The sequence below is a fragment of the Lissotriton helveticus genome, chromosome 4_1, assembly GCF_964261635.1.
Source record: "Lissotriton helveticus chromosome 4_1, aLisHel1.1, whole genome shotgun sequence".
Lineage (NCBI taxonomy): Eukaryota > Metazoa > Chordata > Amphibia > Caudata > Salamandridae > Lissotriton > Lissotriton helveticus.
In genome coordinates, this window is record NC_136063.1 from 2,102,370,808 (window position 1) to 2,102,390,798 (window position 19,991).

The 19,991-nt window shown below is 41.2% G+C and overlaps 1 protein-coding gene across 8 annotated transcripts in view; it reads left to right on the plus strand.

Annotated features, from left to right (window-relative positions):
- Positions 1-19,991, plus strand: part of LOC144829535 (phosphatidylinositol-binding clathrin assembly protein-like) — a 995,507-nt gene that overhangs the window by 417,024 nt on the left and 558,492 nt on the right. For all 8 annotated transcript variants that reach the window (XM_078688772.1, XM_078688773.1, XM_078688774.1 and 5 more), the window contains exon 12: positions 3,204-3,307. In XM_078688772.1, coding sequence (XP_078544898.1) covers positions 3,204-3,307 — 104 coding nt within the window. The remainder of the gene's footprint in view (positions 1-3,203; positions 3,308-19,991) is intronic.

The window sequence follows — 19,991 nt, forward strand, 5'->3', positions numbered from 1 at the left end:
AGAGGTTTTTTCTTGTGTAATTTTATATTTTGAATGATCCCGCCCCTCATTACCTCAACAGGATCTCTCCCCTTTATGAGGCAGAATTGGAAAGTGTATCATGCACTCATCTGGAAACAATCATTTAACGAGGAGTAAATAATATATATCTTTGTGAGACCTGCACCTATCTTTTCCATCTAATGAGACAAATGTAATCCATTTAACAGTTTTAAAACATATGGACTTATTTCATTTGTATATTTAGCTTTTTGTCCATGTTACTGATATCCACGTTAGGTCTCTTCAGTGATGCCAAATAAGATCAACAGTCCTGCGATGTCACTTTCGGAGATGTCACTTCTTGTGATGTTACCAATGGCGGGACCTCCACTAGGGCGGAGGAGCGGCGCCCCACTACTTTCTCGCAAAAGCAGAAACACAAAATGCTAAAATGACCGTTTTATGTTTCTACTTCTAGCACTGCGAGGAAGCATAAGTGTTTGGTTGGGGCGCGCGGGTCTGCTTTAGGGCAGGAGAGGAGTGCCTTGCCAACTGCTAAGGGCGCTGACTGTTCGACCTAACCAGTCATGCATACTCTGGCCTTTCTCTATGTAGGCTGCAATGCCATTGCAACATTGGGATTGGCTTAGGGGAGGGGAGGGAGGCTGCCTGCTTCCTGTTCCCCACCTCCCGAACTCCCGCGAGACCCTCCACACGCGAGTCATGCCGGCTGCGACTGGAAGTTACATGCAAATTAGAGGGGCCTCACATTTTCCCTTTCGCCCGGGGCCCCAGGAGTTCTAGGACCGGCCCTGACTATTACCTCCCAGGATCCGACCTAAAAACGTATGGGGACTGTACACGACATACATCACAACCAGGGGATAGGAACAAACGGAGATTGAAGGTGATATTATACCGCAAGACCACACACCAATTGCAGACTGATTCCACTAGTGACTTTGCTTGACGAGCACGAAGATAGAAGAACAGGGGCTGCCCCTACATAGGGAATTCATACATCCCACACCGGTAGGGTAGAGAACAACTACTCCAAGTACATCAAGGTGCTCAATGACAATTATTCATTATGTTGTGCTGCAATATGAACGATCTGTTTGATATAACATTGGGTTGTGCTAAATTGTGTTACATGTGTGTGCCTCACTACAGACAGGATACCGCAATTTGCTTCTTGTTTGAGTTGTAAACTTATGAAAATAAAGGAATAAAAATCACATTTGGAATGTGGCAGTCACGCTGTCTGTCAGTGAAAAATTATGATGAGTATCAGAACCCACCCAATCGCGCACTGTTCGCGTGAAGCCCAAGTAATGACTAAAATGTATAATGTTGAAATGTATCACAACTAAAAAGTTATTTGTGAAATACAATGTACAAATGAATGTTGTTATGAAGATTATGAATAACACAATGATAACATATGGTTACACTTTATGATTAAAAATATGTGTTAACAACGTTAATTGCAGTCATTTTAAAAGGTGATAAATATACTAAGTAAATAAGGTGCGGAGCACCACGCGAACAGTGCGCGATTGGGTGGGTTCTGATACTCATCATAATTTATTATTGGTCCAAGGGCTGACGACCCTTTACAATCGCAGCACCAATTGATGATTAAATACAAATAATTTTTCTAAACAACGGAGTGCTCTCCACGAACCCCATTTACCAGAGTCTGTCAGTGAAAGCCATAAATAACAATGCTGTAGTGTATGCTTTTCATACAGTAATAAAAATCCAAGCTAAGCAAAAAAGAAACAGTTGAAAGCATGCATGTTCACAGGCTGGGTTTTTGCTGTCATAGATTGTGGGCAAGTGCTTGCTTTACAGTACTTAAAAACATTAACATCCTTGTTCTCACAAGACACGGATCTGGGCACATATGGCAAGAGTCATTGGGCACGGTCTTTTCCATGCATACTGGGCTTTGACTTTGCGACTGATCAATCTCTGTGTGCACACTTACGTTCCATGTTCCCAGAAATTGCTGGGAAAGCCATATGACCTTTTCAAGTGGGTAAGAACAGTGTTAGGCTTTCATCCACATCCCTTTTACTCAACATAACCCTTCTCTGGCCCTGTACCCCTGAACACATGGCATTGTGTTTGGTTTCACATGGTGCCAAGGCGACCTAAATGGCGTGCTTTACTAAGCATGCATTTTGAATTTTTATTGGAATTTTAGTGCAAAATAAAACGCCAGCTTTCTCTTCTTCCGCCTCCTAATCCCTAAAACCTCACCTCCTGCCTTGGCCGGTCTGCTCCTGATGCTCCAAGATATAAAGGCATGAACATATTTTGTTTTTGGAAGGTTTCATGTGAATTAGCCATACGTGGCCAAAGTTATAAGCCATTCAAAAATGTTTCTTTCATGACCTGCTTGATCATTTTGTGCCAGAACCAAGTACCACTCGTAATAGGGTGCTAACCTAACCAAGTCTAGAAAATAGTACCATGCTTCCAGGTAGGATATAGAAGAATGGGGACATTGATGCAGTCTCATCCCTATATCTTGCATGAAAGGAAAGTGTGTGTTGGTTTGTGAACTGAAGTTGAATGTGCTGATTATTTAGCCAAATGTTTTTTTTTTATTAAGAGAAAATGCCAATTTCAAGCCTTTCTCTGAATCCCCCTCTCTCTTGTCCACGTGAACAATGATGTGTTGCATGTCCAGTTGTATTTGCAATAGCACAGAACAAGTGAAGTGCTTGGAAATATTTTTTGCATTGCTACTACAGGGCTTTGTTCTTTATTTCAAATGTCTGGAATTCCAAATGGGTATAGTTTACAGTTATGATTTATTGCTGACCTACGTTTTGCCACCCCCTATGTCGTGTGGGATTTAAGATGTGGTCTTTATCTTGTTTTGGTATCATTATTGTGTGTCCTATCTGGAAGCACAGCCTCGGTTTTCAAATTCTCCATAGAAAAGAGTCAAAGTGCCTTTTAGCTGAAACTAGAATTATAATAACAAGGGGGCATTTGAATGCAGTTTTTGTACACGATACAAAGCTTTATTACTATGTTTACGTATGTGAATGTTGAGTTTATTTTACCGTGTTGGGTTTCGTGCCAAATAATAAACTGTAACTTTAAAAAACGCTATTTCTGTTTTAGATTGGTAGTGTCTCTTTTATACTGGTCTTTCCTACAGCGATTTGTAATCAGTGACTTTCTTTTCTTTTTAATTCTAGCATGCCTAATCTTTCCAGTGATCTATTTGATCTTCAGCCTACATTTGTTCCTACTGTACAGAGTACGCCTGCCATAGCAACTTCTGCTGGAAATGCGTGGGGCGGTAAGCCTTTTGGTTCTGTTTTTCCATTGGGTGTAATGGTCAGGAAGCTTCCATAATTATTGGGGGTATACCTTGGCAAAATTCTGATGCGTTTCTCTTTCTCTGCTTTATCAAAGATGCTTGAATCATTCTTTCTGTTCACACTATGTAACCGTTAATTCAGTCCCATTAATTAACGGGTAAAGTAAGATGGATCTTGTGTATCTAACTCTTTTTGCCCTGCAGGAGCTATGATCCTTGGAATAATTCACATCTGTTAAAATGAGCTCTAAAAGCTTTGTTACACCCAACTGATTTTCAGGTGGTTCCTGAGACATGCCATAGTAACAATATTTTTGGTATATGGAGCCCACACTACACCCCGGTTTCTTTTTTCCATGTGACCAGTGGCATGAATAATGTTGTTACAATTTTCCTTATGGTTATATTGTGAAAATATAGCTTGAAAACTATTCAACGTGTCAGTAGTTTGTGTTTAGGTGATTCCACTGGCAGATCAGAATCATATCTGAGCTATCGTATGCACTGTGCAAGTGATTCTCAAGAAAATGCCAAAATCTGTGACTGCTGGGTTGCGACCTCGCATGGATGCAGATTTTTAATTTACATAAGTTACTAGGGTTTCCTGTGTGTATCCTGCAAACTTGCAACTCCTGGAAAACGAAACTGTTTTAAAGTCATACTTGAACTAAGAAAAGGTATTTCTACGTGTGTAGTTATACTTGTTGCATAACTGTACATGGAGTCATGGAATGGCACTTTTTAGGTCTCTCCTACATGCAGCTTTTGACTATTTATTTGCCTAAAGGCCTCTTGTGGACCATACTAACAACTAAACTGTGAGCGTAGAGGTAGTCCTTTCCTTACAATTGGTTGGCTTTCCTATCCCTCACTTGCTTCTTATTCAACAGGTTTCCTTCCTCTTCTGGAGCTTGTCCCTCCCTTGGAGTATAGTTTCTTTACCATCCTTTTAATTTAATGACTTGTATCCTTCCACTGCTCTCTTACAGGGAACTACTACTTTCTTTTTAGCACTCCATGGGAGTGCATCTATTTTCTTGCTGTTTTCCTTCTCAAATAACCTCCTCCCTCCCCATGTGCTCCTGGCTTTTTTGGGGGATAGGCGGGAGGAAGGGTCTTCTATTTTGTATTTATTTCCCCTGCCTCCAAAGCGTATCCGTTGCTCCCCTAACCTTTGTTGACCATAAAATATTCCTTTATCATATTTGTTAAAGGGCTCCTGCAGCTACCATTTGTTGCCAGGCTAAAAGTACTTTTGTACAAGAAATATTTTTTAAATTTACCAATCCAAGTGGCAGCTGCTATCTTGAAACAATAAATTAAAATAACAAATAAAATGGCACTTATCATTTTGTAGCCATGCACCATGCATGGTGAAGTATCTGTGGGCATATGTCATAACACTTTCACACACATTAGGGGGAGAAGAGGCCGCTAGCAGCATTATGACGAGGATGGTTGCATGTGCAACATCATGCTTTTTCTTTCGACAAAAGCATTTTATAGATATTACTATCCTTTTGCCTCAAAAGCAGACTAGGAAGTATATTAATGCATTAAGTAGCTTTAGGTTACTATACATGATTATGTCAAGCTCTATACCAACATATACATAGTTGGATGAAGAAGTCTAGTGCTCTGCACAGCATATAAAGAAATTGTAGCTCCTTGCTATAAGCCATTCACTAGCTTGTCATCTTCCAGGATGTAGATGTTGAGCTACTCTTTCGGAGTGTCATCTCACTAAGCTAGAGTTATTTCATCTCTGACAAAGAGATCCACAAGCTGGACTTAATTTTCTCCATGGACCAAAGCAGATATGTTGTGTGTCTACCAGAAAGGAGATAAATCAGAACTATCAGGGGGGACAAGTTTGATCCATGATTGTCCGTTAGATTGCTTCATTTTATAAGTATTATAAAATTATAAGAATTTTGATAGCCCTTGTAGGTGTATACAGATGTTTCACTACGTTGCTTATGGTACTGCCACATCGAGCGCACCCTGGGACGTGCCCATTATGAGTGCTGGGTCCCACTACCAGTGGACTGGATTTCCTTTGTTCTCTTGCCTCTTCCTTATATTTATGGGCAAACGTAGAGAAGACGGACTCCATGTGTCCTTCAATATATCTGGTGTACCCCCTGACTGTCCCACAATGTTCCCTCCTGTCTTACTGATCATGGTGGTTATTATTAATTATTATTATACCTGTGTAGAGGATTAATTTTACCTTCCTTTTCTCCAAGTGATTAGCTCAACATCATATCTGCATCCACTTAAGCTCAGGCCTTTTGGAGGGGAGACTTGGACTTTGCATTCTCTCTACATCTCTGCTAATGTCCTGGGTCTACTATGAAATAATGTTGTGGTTTGTGTGATTTCTTCTCTGGTCTTCCAAGGAGTCTGATTGTTGCTTCACACCCAAGGCTTTGTTCCTAACCAGGATTACCTTTGTGGCTTTGCTTTCCACTGTCTGGCAGTGTTGTTAACTTGAATGTAGTGGTGCCTTTTGGGAGACTCAAATCAAATTGGTATGATGATGTGCTCTTTAATTGATATGTTGTATCCTTTAGTTTGAGTTTTGCAATGTCTATTATTTAACTTTTTTTTTATCATTACAGGTATTATACAGTTGTCTGTTACTCTTGATTGTAAGGGTTGTACTACATTTTTCTCTATAGACTAATTTTCAAATGCAAGATTTGAAATTCCTGAGTTGTAATTGTGCTTTGAAGATAAAGATAAAACATTCAGTCAGCTGTTTCACTTTGTTTAGAACCCTACATCGCAGCAGAAGTGTAGTCAGAGGCCCAATGTAGATATTCTAAAGTTTTAGAGAAAGGGCAGAACCTTGGGGCACTTCACAGACCATATAGAGCGAATCATGGTAAAATGGTAGAGCGAATCATGGTAAAATGGGACTGAAAGGGATTCTGACAGATTGCTGCTGACACATTGAGTAATATCAGACACTCCTTGAGTCTCCCACCATCTTAACTGAGGAGGAGTCAAGATGGCGGGCTGAACGCCGCCGAGTGAAGTGGCTGCTTGGGCTGTGCTGCTCTGCCAAAGGATGATTTACTGCTTCTAAATACTTTTAAAACCCCTTTTATCACCTTCAAAACCTGAATTGCGGTGAAATGCGGTGAATTGACAAATGTGAAGATTCGACGAGAGAAAATCAGTGCCTCATATCTCTTAACGAAGATACTCACAGAGTGCAGATTGGACTGTCGTACGGCTTCCTTGTACCGCGCCGCCACCACTCTTCTTCCTACCCGAGGAACGCGTGCAGGAAGCCCTGAACACAAACGGAATCGATGCTGAGGCTGCTGCTTTGGCACTGCAGCAGGAGTCTGCTTTGTACCTGGAGCTACGCAGCAAGCCTTGCTCGTGCACTGCCGTCCCCGGCGGCTGCAGTCAGCTGGGCATTCTCAACTCCGCCCCGGCAGGGAACACACCTGAGGAGACTCTCAACCACGCGGAGAGGGCTGCGGAGCCGGGAGAAGACGGGAACGGAGGTAACAGAGACGGGGGTAACGGAAGCAGCTCAGGAGCTAATGTCCTCGCGACAGACAAGGTCTGCACGGAATAAGAGGATTAACCAGGTACCGAAGAAAGCACACACAGGTACTATGGCTGTAGCGGCTATAGGGGCAGTGGCAGTGGGGTCGCTTGGAGATAACATTGAGACTCAACAAACACAATCTATGAGTATAACAAATAATGCTGATATATTTAAACTTGATGGTCTAAAAACTTTCAGTAGTGATAAAAATGAAAAAGACAAGCGCCAAGATGTGAAACATGCTTCTGCATCAGGCACAAAGGGAGGTGGCAGTACTGAACCTGAACCTGGGTTAAGAACAGAGACACTACCAACTGCTAAACTAAAAAGGAAAGGGAATGATAAAGCAGAGGAGATATATGTGAACACTGTGAGAATTGTACCAAGTAATAATTCTGTGGGGGCTCCGACAGAGAATATCAGCAAGGGTTTGACACAGGATAATGGGTTAAGTGCTGAGATGAGTTTGGGTAAAAAAGGCTCAGACAAACTTCCCATGGTTAAGGGGACAACAGGCTCAGCGTCCAATGGAACCTATGAAAATAACTCGGCCAAAACAAGTGAGAGCGCAAACACCACTGATACAATAACAAAAGAAACAGTAATAAGGGAACCTCAACATAAGGTGCAAGATCAAAGGGCAGAACCTGTGGGTCCCAATGTAACATTAAAGCTCTGTCACAGACTGTTATGTCTAATATAAATGAGAAGAAATGCGGGGGCGTTGTATCTCAGGAATCTGGGTCCAAATCTGATGAAGACTCAAATTTTGAGTATGAGGAACTTTCAGAAGAAGAGGGACTTGACGAGGTACTTAAAGCATCAACAAACAAAAAAACGACATCAAGGAGAACCAAGATGAAGGTCAAGTCTAAGCAAAAAACCATCTTACTAAAGACAACGGGTAAAGAGCTGGCAGGAAGCAAAAAAAGCAGACTAATAGATGACAGCCCTCTGAGAAGATGGATGGAGGCTAAGGGTGGAGTCAAGAATATGGCCCTAAGACTCTCGGGGGCCAGTCCCGAGGAGCTGAACGGGCAGATGCGCAGCATTCAAGAGGATAATTTAAACCAAGCTAAAAACTTAAATCAATCCATGGACCTTATAACTGACTCTGGCTCAAATGCACTCTCTATAAATCATGAGGTATCTAGCTACAAGGTTACAGCTATAACAGAATTCAATGGTGATCCAAGGATCGGGACTCCCCCAGTAGTCTCAACAACTTCCCCTATTCTTGTCTCGGATACCTCCTTGGCTCCTCCCCTTCAAAAGGATGCGGAGAGAGGGGATGGGAAACAAGCTCTCGAGATATCAGACTATAACAATGATCAAACAAATGAAGCCACGGTAGCCTCAATATCTAGTTTGAGGAAAAGTAAACCACAACCGGTTCTGAATTCTGATGCTAATCCAAGGGAAACTGTAGATCATGACTTTATAGAGGTTGTGCCGGACGATATAAATCTTAAACCTCAAACAATAATATCTGATCCTACTCCTTTACCCGCTCAAAAATCCTCTCAACCAAACTCATCTGATACATTAAATTCTACAGCCCCAACGAGTATAACAATGGAGTCAATTATGCAGACTCTCATAGAGCAAAGAGTGGAGATTCAACAGCAATATCTTCAGTTAAGGGAAGATAACACTAAGATACAAGGTGCTATGAGAGATATGTGCCAAGGCTTGGGAGGAGTGACAAAAGAGATAGAGGGTATAAAATCACGAATAGTGGAGGTGGAAGAAGATCTAAACCAGACGGCATCAACTGCTAAACAGAATACTTCAAGAGTGGCTCTGCTGGAAGCTAAAGTGGAGGATTTGGAGAATCGGGCCCGAAGACAAAACCTTAGACTATTTGGTATACCTGAAGGTATTGAGGGGGCTGATCCGAGAGCGTTCTTGGTTAAACTTTTTCAAAGAGCCTTTTTGGACCTTGCTGATTGGGATTGGGACTCCCAGTTGCAGAGAGTACACAGGCTTCCCTTAGTCCAAAGAAACACAAATAGTAAATTTCCTAGACCATTTTTGATCTATTTTGGTAATTTTCTGTTGCGACAAGCGGTAGCACTAAAGGCTAAACCCAATAATCCTGTCACCGTTGATAATCTCACTTTTTTTGCGAAATCAGACTTAAGTAAGTCCACAATGGATAGACGGTGGGAGCTTCGGAAACTGATAGATGCTTTTAAAAATCTAGGCTGTTTGGCGTATCTTCAAGAACCTGCCCGCCTTAAGGTCATCCGGGATGGACAAGTTGTTTTCTTCACTGATCCACTATCCGCGGAACAATCGCTGGAAAAATTCTCTCGAGATAATGCAAAAAGAAACCAAAATGAGAAGGAAAATTAATGCAGGGGGTGGTGTAAGGGAATTTACAATAATAAACTCAAAAGTTTAAAAAAATGGAAAGAGAAAAAAGAGGGAAGGAAGAAGGAAAAAAAAAGCGAAATGAATGGAGCATACTCGAATATTCTATTCTATATTGAATGGGTATCTATGGAGTTAAATGAGCAAATTGGCATTTTTTTTGTAGTCTCACGTAAATATATATATATTTTTTTTCTTTCATTGTAGAAGTGGGTGAGCTTAACCTTTACTATCCCTTTCACTTTCACTTTCGCTTTTTTTCTCTTTTTCCTTTTTTTTTTTTTGAGTATGAGATAAATATAGGCAAAACGAGGGTTAAAACTAAATTGAGGCACGAGGCATGAGCAGTCTCCCATGCATGCAACTTCACTAAGCTGCCCATACAGCGGCAGCCAATGCTAGAGGGGTGCTCCCCCCCAAGGGACGGGTTGCAGCAAGGGAGGGGGTAGGGTTGTCACAGGGGAGGGGTTGACAACCGCTGTCGAGGGTGGTGGGTGGGAATAAGTGGGAAAAATGTGATTGCAAGATTTGACATTTTTTCTAAGAGAAGTAGGAAGGAAAACTTAATGACGGTGAATCAAATACAAGTAGAGGGGAACAATACGCACAAGAATAGCAGTATATTAGCCAAATGCTTAAATTAAGAATTTTATGTTGGAATGTAGATGGCCTAAATAGTAAAAGTAAAAGAAATCTGGTACAGGAAGAGATTAAAATGTACAATCCTAATATAGTTCTGCTTTCAGAGACCCACATAAAATATCAAGACAGAAAGTTATTATCACAACTAAGGTACGAATTGGTTACATGTACTTCTTTAAATGAGACTATAAGGGGGGTAGCTATACTTAAACAAAAAACAGTCCCTTTAGAAATTATTAAAACTGCTTCAGATGCTCGAGGAAGGTGGGCAATAGCACAGATGCAAGGTGACAATGTTAAATTTGTATTTTGTGTGGTTTATGGCCCAAACATTGACAACCCCAAAGTTTTTGAGGACTTAAGTTTAGAACTACTCGAATGGGAAGGCGAAACTATTATAGCTGGGGACTTCAATTGTGTTATGGATTATAAAATAGACTCTACGGGGCCAAAGAATTTTAAAAGAATGTACAAAGTTAGAGCAGCGATTTTAGAACTTGCAAGATTGAACAATATCAGAGATTTATGGCGGTCCAAGCATCCAAGACTGGCAGGTTTTACTTATTATTTTGCGCCGCACAGTTCCTGCTCTAGAATTGATATGATATGGGCCTCTGACCAAATCCTAGACAACTGTGAGATTGAAATTTGCCCCAAAGTTACATCTGATCATAACCCCCTGCTTCTGGAAGTTACTATCAAAAATCAAAATAAAAAACAACGACCGTTTACTTTTCCGAGACACTTACTAGTTGATCAAACATTTATCTCATTAATTAAAAAGCACTTACAGGAGTTGATTACATTAAACATTAACTCGGCTTGCATAAACATTATATGGGACACCTGTAAGTGTAGTATTAGGGGGTTTGTCCAACAGTACGTATTTAGGCTTAATGCAGAAAGTCGTAATAAAAACAAAAATATGACATCAAAATTATTAGACTTGGAAGTTCAACTGGCAGAGGCAACACTATACTCTAAAAATAATATAGAGATGATTAGAACACAATTGGCTGAACTACAAGCAGGACTAAAAAAAACTTTGAGAGAAAGATATGTAGTAAAACTACAAAAATATAAATTAGATCAATACGAAGGCGGTGACCGTATTGGAAAAATGTTGGCCTTCCAAACCGCGGATAGAAAAGCCAAAACAAAAATTAAGGAAATAATTGGACCAGATTCAATAACTTATGAAAGAGAAGATCAAATACTAAATCAATTTGTTAAATTTTACAAACAACTCTATACACCAGAGACTATACCACTTACAGTAGAGATCGGAAAATACCTTGACCAATATTTAAGACCACCGCGGGCTTTAAACCTTGAGGTACTGCAACATTTAAACTCTAATGTTACTATAGAGGAGATAAATTTAGCAATCAATCATTTACCATTAGGAAAGGCGGTTGGAGAAGATAGTATACCCGGGGAATTTTATAAACTTTGTTCTCAAGAATTGTTACCATTATTACAAAATGTGATTAATTCAATTATTGTTTCAAAACAAGCACCCCCATCATGGAAAATTGCTAAAATTATATTTTTTTTGAAAAAAGGAAAACCAGAAAAAGAATGTGGTTCGTATCGGCCCATATCTCTACTTAACTCTGACGTGAAAATCTTTGCTAAAATTTTGGCCAACCGGTTAGCTCCCTATATGCCCGATATTGTTAATCCCCAACAACATGGCTTTGTAATGGGCAGAGACACCACCCTGCACGTAAATACTTCAATTACAGCATTTGATGTAGCGGAAACCACCAACACCCCACTCGGTATGATAATGTTAGATGCAGAAAAAGCATTCGACCGAGTGGGGTGGGACTATCTGTGGGCAGTACTAAGTAAAATGGGTATTAGTGGCTCTTATCTAGATTGGGTGAGATCACTTTATGATGAACCAAGGGCGGTGATTAGTTATGGAGGTAAAGACTCTGTCAGTTTTAAGATAGCAAGAGGTACAAGACAGGGATGTCCCCTCTCTCCACTACTTTTTGCCCTCTCTATAGAACCTTTCCTGAATGCTCTAAATGACCAAACTAATATTACACCAGCTTACCATGGGGATATAACTCTGAAGCTAACCGCCTTCGCTGACGATATAGCAATTTATACATCCGATATTAATAAAGCTATGCCAGAAATTATAAAAGAAGCGCAAAACTTTGGAAAAATTTCTGGGTATAAATTGAATGTGAACAAAACCCAAATTATACTCAATTATACCCCGGTTACACAGGCTTATGGTACATGCAAAGAAGCCACTTATTTAGGAGTTAAACTCACTAATAAAGTGGGGGAAATCTTGAAAATAAACTATGAGTCATTTTTAAAGGAAACTACGGCTAGTCTTAAAAAATGGCACAAGATACCTCTGAGTCTGATAGGGAGACTTAATTTGATTAAGATGAAAATTCTACCCAAGTTGTTGTATCTGTGTAGAGCTATACCACTCTTACCAAACAAACTTTTTTTTAGAAAGCTGGACGGTATTTGTAGTAGTTTCATTTGGGGCTATAAAAAGGCACGAAGGGCGGTGAAATTCTTGACATTGCCAATCTTTAAAGGGGGACTCACTTTTCCGGATTTTAACCTCTATTTTCTAGCTACTTTTTTTCTACGCATACGGAGCTTATTAAAAAATACCCCTTCTCTGTTCTTTCACCAATATATGCTAGGCGCCGATTCTAATCAATTTCTACTACGGGTTCATGATCCAAACTACTTTAAACGGGTCAAATTTAAGACTGCAAAGCATGCTATAAGAATCTGGGACAAAATCATGTACATTAGTAACAGCTTATTTTACAACGCTGAACTTAGGCTTTGGAACAACCCAGGTCTTCCGGGTATATTCTCAGATGGGTCGGGGAATCGTTGGATTAGACATGGAATTAAAACACTAGGAGACCTTTATAGTGTTAATGGCTTGATCGACTTTGATAACCTAAAAATTATAAATGGGCTCACTGATGATATGCACTTTAAATATAGACAACTGAGAGATTTTTTCTACAATAAAATAACGGAAGTTAAACAATCCGATATTCTTGAGTGTGTGTACTCTGATAAAACAAAATCATTAATTAAATTGGGGTATCAATGTTTAATTAAGGATAAGAGAGAAAACACAACTCAAATTGCAGCCAAATGGTCTCGTAGACTAAATTTAAATATCAATTCAATACAGATCAGAAACGCTTTAACACATCTAAGTGAAATAGTACATTCCTCTAACCTCAAAATGCAACTATATAGGACAATTACAGAGCTGTACTATACACCACAAAAAATATTCAACTGGGCGCAAGTTAACACGGTATCAGATAAAACCATGTGTGCTAAGTGTAATACGATTGCGGCAGGAATCGAGCACATGCTATTCTTTTGCCCAGCACTCTCTACTTTCTGGAATCGAATATCCGACCATCTCAGATTTAATCAGATAACTACATCTGCACTCACAGTACAAATGGTTTTACTAGACATCCAGGAGGGTAATAGCCCTAATAAAGACCTCATAACGATTCTCCTAGCATGCGCTAGACTAACTATAGCCAGGGCATGGATATCTAGAGAACCCCCTAAAGCGGCGGAATGGCTCACTTCGGTTTACGAAATCAGAACCATGGAACTTACTTTAGCTAAACTTAGAGGTCCAAAAGCCCTTATTAGAAAGGAAAGGATATGGAAGGATTTTTTTAAAGGGCAAGAGGAGTGAATTGGCCTCTATTGCTTTTTCTCTCTCGCTGTATCAGGCTATTGCTACCAGCTTATTGTCTTAAGTTTAGTGGCAACATGAATTTTCGCTTGTAAAATTTTTGAATTGTCTCCTTACCTCTACTTTATTTCTCTATTTTTTTTTCTTTATATATATGCTTATTTTTTTAAACGATACCAGTGGTACTATACTGTTGTAAACTGGCTTTCATTATGGAATTGTAATGTAATGATTTTTGTCGTATCTTGCAACAATAAAAATGTTTAAAAAAAAAAAAAAAAAAAAAAAGAGTCTCCCACCATCTTGAGATCATCTATGATATGCTGGAGCACTGACACTCTTTTCCTTTGGACAATATCCAGCTTTCCCTGATTTAAGAACCTCTGCCAATTCAAGATAAGCACTAACCTGTTGGGAAATATGACATCTGAGGCATCATAATGGATCGGGAAAGTTTTCATGAGCAGTACCCCTGTGTCGATCAGCTCCGTTGCGTGCGCCGTGCCTATATAGATGCCATCCCAGCACGCAGACATCGGTTCTTTTCTTTCCGCTTCAATCAGCGCAGATCTTAACGTTTTTTTCGACTTTTGTCAGAGTTTTTTTTAGATCTTCTCCTGGTGTGGCAGGGATGCCATCTCAGAAGCCTTTTCAAGCCCTGCGGCGTCCGTCACTGCCCGATGTTGTTGATGTCCCACATCTTGTATGTCTGTGGTGCCTCGACCGCTACCACAATCCAAAGGTCTCCTCTGATTGCCGTGTCATGAAGCCGACGGCCTTGAGGGAACGATCGATCACTCAAACTCCTGGTGGCTCCACATGCGTCGCCTCGGCAATCTCGATCGAGAGGAAGGTTCCATGAGCAGTTGCGGAGTCCAAAATCTTTGTCATACCTGAAGTCATTGGGCCACTCGGTTAAGCCCCACCAGAAGAGGTCTTCAACTTCCCCTCATCTGTCGGCTGAAGAGACGAGGGAACATCAACATTCGAGGCCTGGCTTTGTGCTTCCCTTGAGTTTCCGGGAGCCTGTGCAACCCCCGCTTAACTTCAAAAGTTTTATGAGGCCATGTGTCTCAAATTGAAGTGGTCCATTCCCACTGGCGTACCTTTGGGTACCACAGGTTTAGGAGGGACCCCTACTGGATTCACTCCGTCGGCTCCTGCCCCGGTGCTAGTGTGGCCTCTTGGATCCACAGATGGATCTGGACCGGGCTGGTCGTGCCACCTCGATCTTCCCCGATGACAGTTCAGTGCCAGCGCTCCTAGTGCTGATGCTCCCAGAGGCGCAGTCTCCATTCTGATCCCCGACTCTGACATGGAGTCGGTTGGGCTTTGCCCGACGCCGACTGGAGCCATGCCTTTCTGGCCATAGCCTGATCCCTATTATTATGAGCTAGGACTCGGGAGGACTGTGGTAGATGTCATTTTTCTTTAATACTTCACCTTAGGGAAATAGGAGCGTGAAGGTTTCCCGGCCTGGAACCAGCACTCTAATATGTCTGTTGTTAAACTGTAGGTCCCTTTGTAAGCATAAATCGGAAATTCTAGAGATACTGACGAACCAAGAGTCAGTGGGGCTGTTCCTTGTAGAAATCTGGCTTCATGGGCAGTCAGCTCCGGATATACTGGAGGCGATACCTGAGGGTTATGCCATTTCAAGAATTGACAGACCTTCGCAGAGGTGTGGCGGGCTTGTAGTGATTTTCAAGAAGGACTTTTAAGTTAAAGTAACTAAAATGGCATTTTTCTCTCCTATTTTCTAACAGTGTCCATGGCAGTTTTTTTAAATCTATAGACCTCCTGGTCCTCCTAGGGTGTTCGTCAATGCTTTGGCACAAGTACGACCCCTTTATGCCATTCACTGTTAGAATTTTGTGGTCGTAGGGGACTTGAATTAGAATTTTGTGGTCATAGGGGACTTGAATCTACATTTTGATGACAAACGTAGTCATGAAACCTCAGAGCTTACAACTGAATTAGAGGCTTTCGGACTGGCTCAGATAATATACTGCCCTACGCATACTAAGGGACATAATCTTGACAACATTTTCTCGACTAGTGCTCAGATAAAAACCCTGCCCCGTTGCCAGTGGCATGGTCTGAACACTTCCATTTAAGATCATGGTATCTTGGAAGAGTTTAGTCCAGACGAAACAGCATACTGTGCCAAAAATGAGCACAACTAGCTCCAGATGCTTTTACGGCCAAACTGACATCGAGTACTCCAAAGCTTGAAGCCTGTCCACTGATAGCTAGCAAATAAATTACTTTCTTGGATTACGGAAGTAGTGGACTTTTTAGTGCCTCTGAAACCTTGTAATAGTTCTTGGCTCAGCCGTCAGCGGAATGGTTTTCAGAGGAATTATTAACTCTTAAAAAAAGAATGTAAACATCTTGAACGTCTCTGGAGGAGGAATTACCAACCTGAGGCTAAAATTAGTTACCTAGAAGCTTTAAAATAGTATCACAAGCAGATAAGGAGAACATGTCCAGATTATGTGCATAGAATTGAATTAGTTAAGGATGCTCCTAAAGATATCTTCCGTATAGTAAAAGAGCTCACCTCTCTCAGCGTGTTACAGCACTGATGCCTTCTTCCGCAGATCATTGTAATAAAGTGGCTAGTTTCTTTGCTGAAAAAGTCAAGAGAATCTATGCCACTTTTCCAGAGGCTAGCAGAAATTTTAAATTCATCCCCCCAAAGGATGAACTACTACATGAAAGGCTATTTATTTTTCAAGCACATACGGTAAGAGATACTCTGCAGCTTCTTTCAGTGGTTAAATCTGGCTTCCCTACAGATACCAACCTCCCTAACATGCTGTTGCTAGGGAAGGAAGCCATTACTACGGCGCTTAAGAACTTGATGAATTCTTCCTTTTGTTCTGGGCAAGGCCCAAGTCATTGGAAACATTCAAAGGTGGTCTCTTTGGTGAATAAACCCTCCTTGGACCCTGTGCTCCCAGATAATTTGAGACCAGTATCCCTGCTTCTCTTCTTTGCTACAGTTGCCAAAAGATTTCTCAATCTCCAACTGGCCAAATATATTGAAGAAAACTAGGCCTGGGCGGTAAATTCGTTCAGTTCGCGGAATTTGGGTAATTTCGCGTTCTGCGGAGAACGCAAAATTGCCCAAAATTCAGCATTCTGCAAATTCGCGACATTTTTTGCTTGTTCGCGTTCACAAAATGCGTGTTCGCGAGATATATTCCCCCGAGCACCCAAACAGCGATTGCGAACAGTAAAAAAGCATTGCAAACAAGCAATTCCGCGTGTTCGCGGAATTTCTGCGTGTTCACTGAGATTTTTTACCGTTTCGCGGAGATTTGCGTAATGCGATTACGCAAATTCCGCCCACCCCTAAAGAAAACCGTTTGCTCCATGAAACTCAATCAGGTTTCAGTGCTCTGTATAGCACTGAATCTCCTCTACTCTTAGCCTCTTAATTGTTGAAAATGGCTGCAGATGAAGGCAAGATGGCAGCTTTGATCCTGTTAGACCGGAGTGCTGCTTTTGACATGGTATCCCATGGCCTTCTGCTGGAACATCTGTGGGATACTGGTGTCAGAGGTGGTACATTGTAGCGGATCAAGCATTTTCTTTAAGATAGATCCTTCCAAGTTTGTCAGCATCCTTTCAAGTCTGAAAGCCGATCCCTGGTACAAGTGGTTCCAGAGGGTTGTGCCCTAAGCCAACGCTATTTAATGTTTACATGATCCCTCTAGCAGACATAGTTACAAAACATTGAGTGAAGCTAGTGTTCTATGCTGATGACACACAGCTGATTATTTCACTAGAACAGAATGAAGCAGAGGCTGCTCCTAAACTTCAAGCTTGTTTAATTGACCAGGCCAATTGGATGAAACTCAGTTGTCTTCAACTAAATGCAGGCAAAACTGACAATATCGGTGTTGGCAAACAACCCTCAATCTGGTCTTATATCTGGTGGCCACTTGAACTAGGGCTGACCCGGTTCCTAAACCTAAGATTAAAAACTTAACGGTGTGGATTAACAACACACTATCATTTGCGGAACATATAGCATGTTTGACCGGTACGTGCTTTGGCCTACAGAGGATGTTAGGTAAAATATTAGATCTATTACCTCGGGCAGCAAAGAAAAAAACATTATCCAGGCAGTGATTATCTCCCGCTTTGACTACTGTAATGTTCTCTATTTAGTAGTCACAAAAGGTAGAATGAGAATGCTGCAGAGATTACAGAATGCCGCAGCCTGGTTAGTTCTGAACATCTCAAGGCGAGCCCCGGTGGAAGTGGCTCTTGTGGAACTACATTGGCTGCTAGTGCAGGACAGAGTGACTTTTAAAGCTTTATGCTTTTGTCACAAAATCCTAAACGAGAAAGGCCCTTGCTATCTATTCTCTCTTCTTACCCCTTACAAAGCTATCGGGAATCTTGGATCTGCAGGCACTGCTGGCTGACTGTTCCTACAATACAAAGAGCACGATTGGGAGGTAGATCTTTTGGCTTTCTAGCAGCAAAACGAGGAACCAACTGCTGCTGGATATTGGGATGCAGCCATCAGAGATGAAGCTCTGTAGGAAATTAAAAATAGTTCTTCAGGTCATCTCGGGCAGATTGGTGCGGAGGTAATTGGACCGGGTGGTGTCTAACTAGGAGGAAGAATTCTTAGTGCGAGGACACTCCGTTGGAGTAATCAGACGCTCTAAGAACTATTAATCTAATCTTCTGGAGCTAAGCTGGAGTTTTTGCGACCACGAGTGTCGTCTGCAATCAAAATTATTGCCACCTTGACCCCACCCACAGCAGCAGCAGCGCGTATACAGGATTTAACATGCTCGTCCACTCCGTTGATGTAGAGTGAAAATGGTATGGGGGGTAGGAAGCAACCATTTCCTACCACCTCCTTAGCACAGTAATCATCTTGTGTTTTCGTCAACCGTGCCCCAATGAATCCTTACAAAATTCCCTTTATGCATAAACTAATTAGTAAAGATAAAATTCCAGATAAAATACCATGGTCACATAGAGTAGATCACAATAAGCGGCTGGGAACATTGTCGAGGGCACAGCTTAGATCTACGATTACCACATACTGATCGCTTTTTCATTACCACAAAATTAATTAATAGGAGAGAAAATTTCAATGCTTGATCTGTTGAGCCCATTTTCTTCCTTAGGCTGTCTGTCAGTGTGATCTTGTTCACCTTGGCCCAGCTTTCAAACCTAATGAGCAATACACTTCAAAATACTTTTTGAGTATTGCCAAGCAAGTTAATGAGGCAGTAGTTGACAGGATCTTGCCTATTACCCTTCAAAGATGGGCATATTCTCTGCCCCCACCCATGAGAAGGGGTTGGAGGCTCCCTGTAGAATTGCATTCCTGATGAGGGTAACGTAACAGCCCTATAAGATGGGGTCCGATTTGTAGAGGTGGGCTTGGATCTCAGCAAAGTGTGGAGACTCTCCTGACTTTTGCTTGTTTATAGCAGACTTTTGATTGTTTATAGCAGCTATTTTCTCTTCTAATGAAAAGGGGCTTAAGGCATGAGAAACAACATGGTTGCATCTGCAAACAGGTGATCCAATTGATGGGACTTCCAGAGAAAGTAACTCAGGGCCCTATGTATCAAGGAACCCTTTTGCGATTCTGTAATAGCGATTTTTAAGAAATCGCTACTTCAGAATCGCAAAATGGTATGTATCAAGAAAAATGCAATTGTTTAGCGATTTCTTGATATTCCTTAATTGCGAATTCGCAAATTGCGAATTCGCAATTAAGGAATACTTTCCCATTCATTTCTAAGGGCCAGGAGGCCCATAGGAAGGAATGGGAATTTTCTCTCAATTTTCGATACGCAATTTGTTAGTCGCAAATTGAGAATTTCAAGGGTCCAGGGATGTCCAAAGGACACCCTGTTGCACCCCTGAAATAAGCATAGGTGCACATGTGGTGCACATACATGCCCTAAGGGCATGTATGTGCGTCACATGGTACTTTGTAAAATGCAAAAATGTGCATTTTTCAAGGAATTCGCAACTTACCACCAACTAGAAGTTGGTGGTAATTTGCGATTCCTTAAGGCCATTTAGCACATTTTCTTGCCTTCTTACATTGCATTTAAGGAATCGCAAATTTTGCGATTCCTTAAATGCAATCGCAAAATAAGGAATCGCAAATTTTGCAATTCCTTATTTTGCATCGGGATTTCCTTCATACGTATCATTTTGCGCCTTCGCAAAGGCCGAAATTCTGCGAATTTCGGCCTTTGCGAATGCGAATTTCAGTGATACATATGGCCCTTAGAGAAATGTGAATAACACATTGGTCTTAAGTTATAGATGACTCTGAGGAGGTACTT